Source organism: Myodes glareolus, chromosome 24 (genome assembly GCF_982192425.1).
Source record: "Myodes glareolus chromosome 24, mMyoGla1.1, whole genome shotgun sequence".
Lineage (NCBI taxonomy): Eukaryota > Metazoa > Chordata > Mammalia > Rodentia > Cricetidae > Myodes > Myodes glareolus.
In genome coordinates, this window is record NC_142049.1 from 10,311,897 (window position 1) to 10,322,848 (window position 10,952).

A 10,952-nucleotide genomic window follows, 5' to 3' on the forward strand; every position below is an offset into this window, starting at 1 on the left:
ATAAGTGGATTCTAGCCATAATTAAAGATCTTTGAGCCTATTATTCGTGATCCTAGAGAAGCTAAATAAGAAGGTGAACCTGAAGAAAATTCAGGTAGTTTTCCTCCTGAAGATTGGAAATAGACAAGAGTTCCAGGTAACCAAGGGTGCATGGGGGGTTGGGAGGGTAGTTGGAAAGGTAGGAGGTTAGAGAGAAGGGAGCAGGGGAGGAATGAGAAATGCTCGGGGGACTGGGAGGGGGGAGGGAGGAAGGATAGATATGGGTTCAGGGAAGAATATATCTCAACTATGGAAGTCAGTTTAGGGTTTACTAGAGACTTGACTGTAAATGGGATCCCAGGTCCAAGGAGAGATCCCCAGATTGTTCTCTGGACAGAGGAGAGGGTGCCTGAACTGGCCTTGGCCCATAACCATACTGATGAATCTTTTGCTTATCACCATAGATCCTTCATCTGGCAATAGATGGAGATAGAGATGGGGTCCCACGTTGGAACACTGGACTTAACTCCCTAGGTCCAACCGAGAAGCAGCAGGAAGAAGAACGTGAGCAGGGAGGGCAAGATCAGAGGGAACCTTCATCCAGCGATGGATGGTGATGCAGACGGAGACCCACATTGGAGCACCGGACTGAGCCCCCCAAGGTCCAAAGGAGGAGCAGAAGGAGGAAGAACATGAAAAAGCAAATCAGAACCGCAAGAGGAGCGATCACCCACTGATACAAGGCGACTGATCTAATGAGAGTTCACCAAGGCCAGTTGACTGGGACTGAAGGAGCGCTTGATCCAACCTGATTCTCTGGAGGAGGCTGGATTCTATGAATGTGGCTGGCCAGAAGTCTTTCTAAAAAGCCATTGACAATGACTCTGGGACTTGTTTCCTCTGCATATTCTGGATTTTTGGGGATCCAGTCTGATTAGATACATACCTTCCTGGTCCCGGAGGGAGCAGGGAGGAACTTGAACTACCCACAGGGCAGGAAACCCTGACTGCTCTTAGGGATGGAGAGGGAAGAGGAGAGGGAGTGGGGGGAGTGGGAGGGTGTTGGGAGGAGGGGCGAAAATGGAAACTTTTATATTTTAATAAACTTTAAAAAAAAATAAAAGACTGATTGTCCAGAACCCAATCAGGAAGCATAGGCAGAGTGATTATACTAAGAGATTTCTGGAAATAAGAAAGGGAGAGAGTCCATCTCCAGCCAGATGCAGAGGAAGCAAGATGAGAATGCCTTACTGAGAAAAGTTACCAAGCCATGTGGCTAAACATAGACAAGAATTATGGATCAACTTAAATTGTGAGAGTTAGTTAATAATAAGGCTAAGCTAATAGGCCAAACACTTTATAGTTAATATAAGCCTCTGTGTGCTTCTTTGGACTGAATGATTGTGGGACAAAAACTTCTGTCTACAAATAACACCAACATTCAGCAACTACATCCACATAAAATCGGAAAGAGTTTGGGAAGCAATTCTAGACACAAAAGAACAGAGGTAAGCATGGTTTCTTGCTAGCAGCATTTTCTCTGGTGGACTCTGTCTGCTAGAAGCAAGCAGAAGTGTGGACCCATTAAGAGAGGCTTCCTACTCAGCATTCACAGCAAAACTTTTCAGCTCTTATAAGAGGTTCTGCCACCAAGCACATAAATGGTGTTTATGAGCAGTGATTGGCAGGTTTCTTGGTGGTGTCGTGGACCTTGAAACTCCACAGAGTTGAGGCAATAAACATGACTCCTACCAGTACCTTCTTCATTAAGCAAGACTCCCAATAAGCTAAATAATGAGGTGAAATCATCTACCAAACCTGCAGCTTTAATCCAGGCCACATCACATCGCAGAATAAATACTCATGTGGTCAGAAAAAATAAAGGTACCAGTAAAGACAGATTCACATGAAAAAAATCACTCAGTGGTTGACAGTGTGTTTACAAATATATGTAGGCTTGGGAGAGAAAAGAAAAAGGATAGAAGTCCTTAGCAAACAATAGACTAGTCTAGTGTGGTGGTACACACCTTTAACCCCAGCACTTGGGGGGCAGAGGCAGTCTGATCTCTGTGCATTTCAGGCCAGCCTGATCTGCAGAGTGAGTTCCAGGACAGTAAAAAATATACAGTGAAACCCTGTCTCAAAAAAAAATAAAAACAAAAACAAAAATTAAAGTTTAAAATTAAATAAAGAGTTTTAGAAAGCCACACAAGCATGGAAAACACACAGAGTATCTGGATACTGTAAGTTATTGTGTTGTCTTTGAATTGTTTGACTGCTGATGAAGGAGTAATAGCTTCTAAAAGACATATGATTATAAATGCTAATAAATTAATCCAATTTATATATTTTAAAAATGTCTTGACTTCAAAATTTAAGTCAAAAGGTATGTTACCTTGAAAATGGGTTTTGTTTTTGTTTCCACAGGAAATGAGAGTCTGTGGATTCATTCTGGATTAAGAAAATTAATATTTGATTGAAGAAGACCCCCCTGAAAAAATCTGTAATTGGAGTGGATGGCCCAATTAATCCAATGTTTCAGAGCATCTTTGTTGCAGTTTCTTCTGAATTCTGCACCCAGAATGCTTCAAGGCTGCTGACTGAGATGATCAAGCCTCACAGAATACTCCAGTCAGGACCTGACCATAATCCCAAATTTTCTTTGGGTCTCCATAGGATTGCCAGTGCCCTCAATCAGCAGGAAGTAGCCTAGAAAATTATGCTCACATTCCCCCAAAAATGGATTATGGATGTTTTTTCTGTGAGAACTAATTAGTAATAAACCTGGGCTAATAGGCCAAACAGTTTGTAATTAGTATAAGCCTATGTGTGTTTCCTTGGGACTGAATGGTTGTGGGATCAGGCTGTATTTGCCTCCAGGGCCAAAAAGGTATTTATATCCAGAGGCTACTATCCTGCTTTGAATTTGTTCTGGAGTCTAAAATTAGCTGCCTATGTCTTTGTGAATGAGAATCCTATGTTAGTCTGAGTGAAATATTGAAGTATTATTTCTATTCATCAAAATTAAACAGATTAAGCAGAAATTATCCGCTGATCATCCACAACTATATGTGTACCTAATAGATGGAATATATACATGAGACAAACACACAAGCAGTGGGAATACATCCAAAGCTGTAAAATTAGAAAATAATGGACATATTTCTACTACACAATAATTCAGAAAAATCATTTCACTCCAAAAGGGGTTAATAAGAGGAAAACAATGAAAGACTAATCAAAAATCCCCACAAATTTCAGGACACAACAACGTGAACTTCATGTCTTCAATCCCATGTCTAGATCTGAAGTAATTCAGTAACATCCTTTGTACTCTTAACAAGCTTAGGTAGCTCCACAGCTCGACATCTGCTGCCTTTAGCAAATACAGCCTCTCTTGGGCCTGATTCACACCGTGGCTACAGCTTTTCTCGGCATATATCTCATGGTCTTTGAAATTTCAAGATCTTCGAGACCCACTGAAACTTGGACTTGTCTTCATAGTTTCCTACAAAGGCCTCCCACGACTTCTACAAAGCACAAACACGACAACAATTGACTAGCTTCCTTTAATTTCTTGAACTTAGTGTAATCTTCTCCTGCCCAAACAATGACATTTTGCATACTACTAAAATCAGTATCAAGTGCAAGATACATTGGAGTTATTCTACCAACTTGAGGTAGGGTTTGTTCTCTTCTACCACAAATAAAGTGGCCTCTGTATGGTTTAGTGATGATTATAGGACCAGAGAAAATAATGTCTAGGCATGACCAGGATAGGCCAAAGAAAAGGGGGGGAGATGTTCTGGAATGTTCCTTTATATTGTGCAAAGATGTGTCACTGTGATTAGTTTAATAAAAAGCTAAATGACTGATAGCTAGTCATGAATTATAGATGGAACTTCTGGAAAGAGGGAGCTCAGAGAAGAAAAAGGAGAGTCTCCAATCAGACATGGCATAACCAGGATGGGCGTAATGGAGATAAACACAGGGAAGAATGTTGATTTTAAATGGGCTAATTTAAGTTATAAGAGCTAGTTAGAAGCAAGTCTAAGTTAAGAAGGAGCTTTTGTAATCTTTAATAACTCTTTATGTAGTTACTTATGAGCTGGCAAGTCAAAAAGAAAAGTCTGTCTAAAATGTCATTACATTAATAAAATATATAATTTATTTAATTAAATACTAAAATTAAAAAATTTCTAAAAATATTAAAAACTAAGCAAAGTTCAAACTTCCCTTGTGAAGGACAGAACTGGAAATATATCATGTATTCACAGTTTCTGGCTCTAAGTAGCCTCTGCCTTTCAGACTGAAACTGTGGTACTAGATCTACTATATTCCCATCTTTATACTATTTGAGGTGTCAGATCTAAAGTATTTTACTTCCCAGCTTCCAATGCTATAGGAACCAATTGGGGAATTCTAATATTCTTACCTATTAAAATGTTATGGGCAGTTAGCTACTGTTGTGAAATATTATGTAATTTAAAAATATTTGAGTGTAATTCATAATATCCATTTTTACACAATTCTTTTTAAACTAAAAAAAGGAGTTGAAAGACTTAAAATTTTTTGGAAACCCATGAAACTGAAAAGTGCCATTTGGGTTTTAATGCAGTTTTTGAGCATGGAACATGTTGCTATTGGTCTCAATGTTATGGTTAATGGATATTCAAAGACCTAATTCCTTGTTTCAGTCCTTAGCAACCAAACTTTACATTTCTGGTTTTGGTTTTAAAAGAGATGATATCATTCTGTTCTTTCAGTATCTCTCATAGATGAGCATATCAAAATGTAGAGGAAAAAGAAGGAGAGAGAAAAGTCAAAAGGGGATGAGGGGAGAAAAAGGGAGAGAGAGAGAGAGAGAGAGAGAGAGAGAGAGAGAGAGAGAGAGAGAGAATATCTGATTGGTTTGAGATGTTAATCCACAGAGAATATTGTCCTGAGGTCCATGCAGGAACCTGCCACATATTTCAGATGATAGAGACTATCCATGTGCTATTCACTCTATCCATTATCTTAATCACATAGCCATACTTTCAAGTGACTCAGGAGACATCTGACCCTGTTCTTCTGCTGATGTCTAATCCTGTATGTTAATTGGGTCCAGTTTTATCAGTTCTCCATAAATAATCACCTACCTAAATCCCCTGGACATTTTGTCCCAATTAAAGCCTGTGTTCTTATAGCCTTTGCACTCAGGAGGATGCCTACATTTTAGATAAAAGAGGACAAAAATAGCCAATTTTTAAAAGGCAAAAGTGGTCTTTTACTCATTTGGAGACTTGTTGTGTCCTGTTATAGACAGCATGAACTATCTTTAAGATTTTTACTTGAAAAAACTAACAACGGAGAGGTTCAGTCTCATTTTTGAATGATGAGCAATGCCTGGTGAGTGTCCTGCATCTTCCCTCTTACTTACCTACAAGAGGATTTCCCAGAATTTCCGCCACTTCAGTTTGAAAGGTTTTAAAATGGAACAGGCAGTCAAATTACAAGTCCTGAATGTTTGAGAAAGCTCATATTTGTCACCTGTGAAACAGTCAGTAATTCCATTAAGAGAATGAGCAAGAGAGCATCCATTACTTTTAGAGAAAAATAATCACAGAAAGACCAGCTATTTTGTAGAAGTTTCATTATAAGTATGACAGCAGTATCATGGAGTGTGGTGGACCAAAGTGTCATACATAAAATGTTACAACCGATCAATGTGTTTCTATGCCACCTGACTAATACTTTGTACTTACAATATCCTTTTATTCAATATTTACAAAATGATACACAACTGTATATAAAACAATCCCAGGAAAGAAAGACATAGGATTGAAACATTTCATATAATATATAATATATTCATATTATAAAAATATATTTGCTGTATTTATATACCAATATTAATATATTTATGTATTCATTACCTATATAGCAGATGCATATGTACCTGGTGTTAAAAAATTTTGTAAACTTTTTTGAAAACATTTTAAAAGATTTTTTTGAAGTTATATAATTATATTTTTTCTCCCTTCCCTTTTCTTCCTCCAAACAATCCCATATACCCTTCCTTCTCTCTTTCAGTATCACATTCTCTTTTTTCATTAATTGATGCTACATATACAGATATATATGTATGTATATAAACTCATATAGTATATATTCCTAACTATATGTGTATGGGTGTTTTGCTTGCGAGAATGCATGCATACCACCTGTATGAATTGTCTTTAGAGAAGGCCAGGCAAGACTGCAGGAACCCTTAGAGTTGGAATTATGGAACAGTTATTAACCACCATGTGATGCTGATTCTGAATCCAAGTCCTCTGCATTACTAGCCAATGCCCCTAACTACTACTGAGCCAGCTATTAAGTCCCTCTTCTAATATTTGTAAAGATTTTCCACGAACCAATTGTGAAGACTTTCTTTAGCATGTTTTGATGATATTACATTACTTGAAATATATTTTTATTATATTGAAATCATAAACAGTTTATTTGTAAAAGTGATAAGCAATGCTTAATGTATATTGTATAAGATACAACTCTTAAAAATACTTACCTGATAAAGAAAGTATTCATTTCTGCTAACCTTGACTTTTTAAGTTCCATTTTAACTGTGCATAACTTTTAGCAAAAAATTAAGAATAAACTATTTTAAAATCAAAGAAATATAATCTAAGATAGATATATAAATTCATTTATGAACTTTAAATACACTTATTATAAAATTAAATGGTAACTTTTAAGAAAGACTTTCAGCCTGTCTTCAGATCTCACTGGAAGTTTAAAATTACATTTATGTATAGAAAATATGTAATAATAAATAAATACGTCTTTAATTATATTCACGTCAATATATTATATTCTTCCCAGAGGATTCATTCTTTGCTCTAGGCTTATAAAAACTTGGCATATTTCATCAAAAGGGGATATGTATTCATTGCCATTAGTATTTCAACCCATTGCTACATATTATGTTAACAAAATACTCCTGAATATCTTATCAATTTTTTAATAGTTTGAGTGAAGAAATATTATTGAGTGCATGTGTATTGGTAGATCAGTTCTGAAAATGAACAATTATGAATAATCCGATTTGAAAAACCCATTGAGCACCTCAGGATATAGTAAGGTAATTTCCATACTTCTGCAGGTATTAAATATTATCACCTTATTTTTCAAACATGAATATTTAATTTTGAAAAACATAAACTGTATTATTTAAATTATATTAATGCTTACTGGTTTCTAAAGTGATTTAGGAGAAGTTTTAAATTGGTCATTTAGTGATAAATGGTCATTTCATTATATACCAAATGAACAAGTTTACTTAGGAATAAGTATGTATATATGAATACATTAATGAGGGCTATAACAGCTGGAAAACAGGTCATGAATGTTAAGAACAGAGAGAGATTTATGGACAGGTTTAAAGGGAGAAAACGTAGAGGAGAAATGTAATTATATTATTATCCAATAACAAAAATAAACAAAACAACAAATCACACTGAATCTGAATAAGGTAGTCCAGGTCCCTTAATTTTACTTATTATTTTTTGGATTACATGCTATAGAAAATTTCCTACTAGTATGTTCAGTGGAAGAGATGAGGAAAGAGTGTCATAGGATGATCCCTGCTGCTTCAAATGGATGAAAGGCAGAATGTGATTGTGTTCAAAATCAGTGAGTATCAGGCTAAATAATTCATGAGTATTATTGCTGGAGAATATTCAGTGCATAATTATATCAACACTTTTATGGTGAATTTTCCATATACTTCTGTGAGATCCTTTGGGTACATGGTGTGCACATCTACCATTTATAACATCTATTTGCAATATGATCTATTGGGCATTTTGAAGACTGATTATTAAAATCTTATGTTTCTATTGTGGCATTTATTTAAAAATCTTTCAGTTTGCATTTTATATTGAGATATACTCTTATATTTGAAGCACAGGTATCTGTAACTTAATGATGTTTGACTCCAGTGACAACTTTTTAGAGCGATTATAATAGATCCCCCAAGCAAGATAGTCTTGTGTAACTACTCTTGCTCCTTCTGGCCATTCACCTCAGCTGCAGTTGTATGATTTTTTTATAGTTGAATTTCTTGCAATCTTGCCAAAGATGTCATACAATATTACCTTGTGCATTGTTTGTGCTTACTATATTGCCATTTAAATTACAACATTGTTTTTATATTTGAAGTATAGAAATAGAGCTTTTAAAATCTCTGCAAAGATATTGACAATTTACACTATACTTGTAGGCTACTCCTGGTTAAAAACAGCTAGGTCTAGCTTCTCAATAACTTGCGGAGTTTCAACATAATATCACCCTGTACTTTGTCCAAAATATAATTATCCTGAGTGCCCATCATGGACCTTTGTAGGTGACCAGTCTTCCTTTTCTGTAGCACACGGCAGCCATAATAAAAAACATTATGGATGTTCCTGCCTGATCTGATGCTCAGTTACTCCCTCCGAATTGCCAACTTACACTGCTGCCAAAGGCGACACTGAACACACCATAAACACCAGTTTTGCTCATCCATTGCAAGGTGGGTCATCTTCTGATAAAACCTGCATCAGGTATCTTTTGCATTTCAGTCAGATATTTGTTAGGTGTTGTGTTCTTTAACTGAGTTTTAGGTTTTAATTTCAACGCTCGCTTTACTACAGTTCTAAACGAATTTGTGGGAATATTTAGACTATGATCTTGACAGCTATCTGTTAAATATAATCGAGATATGCTGATACATTCAATGGATGTCATAATATATCTTTTGGAAGAAAATTTTTCTCTCTCTGCCTCTTGACAAAATGATTTACTACCATTTTTGAAAATGAGATGAATTATGCAAATAAGGATTAAAAGTAGTTAATGTTCACTACTGAGTATCACTAAGTAAAAGTTTCCTTTAACTTTTGTTCATTTCATGCCGTTAGTATTTTGACATTTCTAATGCATCACACACTTCAACAAAAATATTAGCTGCAGCTCTTTCTCCACTTACCGTTCCTTTGTTACCTCTTTTATGTCTGTTTTCAAGTTGTTTTGTTTTTAAATAATGGTTTACAGCTAAGTAGTAGCTTTGGTGGTTACCAAAACATTTTTAAAAGTTGTTACATTATTTTATCAAGCTGAGAGAAGCTTACCTTTAAAATTATGTATGCATAAATTTTTGCACTTTAACACTCCTATACTCAAGTATAAAATTTAGAACTTAAATTTTCATATTATACATTATTCAAAGAATAATAACAAAGATGCATGATAAATGCATATGCAAGCCAAAGAAACAAATACTTGACTTTTCACCCATAAAGTCAGTTTTAGAAAATAGAAGTAAATGGTATTATGAGAAATGTTAGTGATCTATCAATTATTTTAGGTTATTCTCTGTCATTGCTTTTCTTTTACAGATAAACTTGTACTTTGAGATCATGACCAATTCCACTCTGGTGACTGTGTTTCTCCTGGAGGTTTTTGCTGAAACTTATGAGCTCAGGCTCCTACTGAGTGTACTGTTCCTGCTGGTGTATCTGGGCAGCCTGTTAGGAAACCTTACCATTGTCATTGCTACCACAGTTGACCAGACCCTGAACACACCCATGTACTTCTTCCTCAGAAACCTATCCATCCTAGACATGTGCTATGTTTCTGTCACTATCCCCAATGCCTGTGTCAACTCTATTACTGACCACAGAAATATTTCTATGGCTGGCTGTGCAGCACAGATCTTTTTGGTCTTCTTTTGTGCATGTGTAGAGATTCTCTTTCTTGCTGTCATGGCTCAGGACCGCTATGTGGCCATCTGTAAGCCTCTCCTCTATCCTGTGATCATGAATCACCACGTCTGTGTTCAGATGACACTGGCCTCCCTACTTAGTTCTCTTGTCATTGCAGGTGTACACACTATCAAAACCGTCCAGTTGTCTTTCTGTCAGTCTAATTTGATCCCGCAGTTCTTCTGTGATGTCCCGTCTTTACTGAGACTTTCTTGTTCAGACACCTTTAATAACAAACTCTTAATTCTTCTGTCTGCCATTGGGGTCAGTGGCAGCTGCTTTGTCTTAATTGCTGTATCATACATTCACATATTATCAACTGTGCTGAGGGTTCCTGCTAAAGGGGAGCGAGGGAAGGCCTTTTCCACGTGTGTCCCTCATATTGTTGTGGTGTCTTTGTTCCTTACTTCTGGTGCCTATATGTATCTAAGAACTCCGGTAACCTCAGAAGTAGTTCAGGAGATGACTCTTTCTGTATTGTATTCCATTGTTCCACCCTTCTTAAACCCCATCATCTATAGTCTTAGAAACAAACAGATAAAGGAGGCTGTGAGGAAAATAACATTAAGGATTTTTTTTCAGAGTTGATCATAAAAAGAAATTATAAAGGTCAGGGTTTTCTAGAGAAAAATAAACAAACACCCACATACTAAAAAGAAATTATTTTTACATACTATATTCTGATTGTAGTTATCTCTCCCTCTACTTCTCCTAGTTCCTCCTCACCTGTCCTTCTGCCTGGATTCACCCCCTTCCTTTCGCTCACTAGAAAACAAACAGGCTTCTAAAAGTTAATAGTAAAATAAAATGAAACAAAGTATTATAAGAGAAAACAATTCTAGTACATCAGAACAACCCAAAATGAAGAAACAGATGGAAAAGGGATAAAGAAAAGGCCCCAAAAAATAGATGCAGAGTCCCACTCATTCAAACACTGAAAAAGCCCACAAATAATACTAAATTGAAAGCAGTGATATATATGCAGAAGACTTATATAGTAAAAAGAGGGAGAAAGAAATCGATATAATATATATTAAAAATATAAGATTTTAAAAAATAGCCATGAAATGAAATTATCAGGCAAGGATTCTCTAATTAAACCATTGAGTTTGTTTTCTGTTACCATCTACTGCTGGATGTGTAGTCTACTCTTAAGAATAGTTTGTTTTCCCAGTGAGTCTCCTT

At 36.0% G+C, this 10,952-nt stretch overlaps 1 protein-coding gene across 1 annotated transcript; it reads left to right on the forward strand.

Annotated features, from left to right (window-relative positions):
• Nucleotides 1-9,422: 9,422 nt before the first annotated feature.
• Nucleotides 9,423-10,355, forward strand: LOC125401079 (olfactory receptor 14C36-like). Its single transcript, XM_048435310.2, has one exon. It carries the CDS (start codon nucleotides 9,423-9,425, stop codon nucleotides 10,353-10,355), a length of 933 nt encoding a protein of 310 aa, XP_048291267.2.
• Nucleotides 10,356-10,952: the final 597 nt, after the last annotated feature.

Excerpts from the sequence above, each read along its gene's own strand:
- LOC125401079 (XM_048435310.2), top strand. The coding sequence starts at position 9,423 with ATGACCAATTCCACTCTGGTGACTGTGTTTCTCCTGGAGGTTTTTGCT.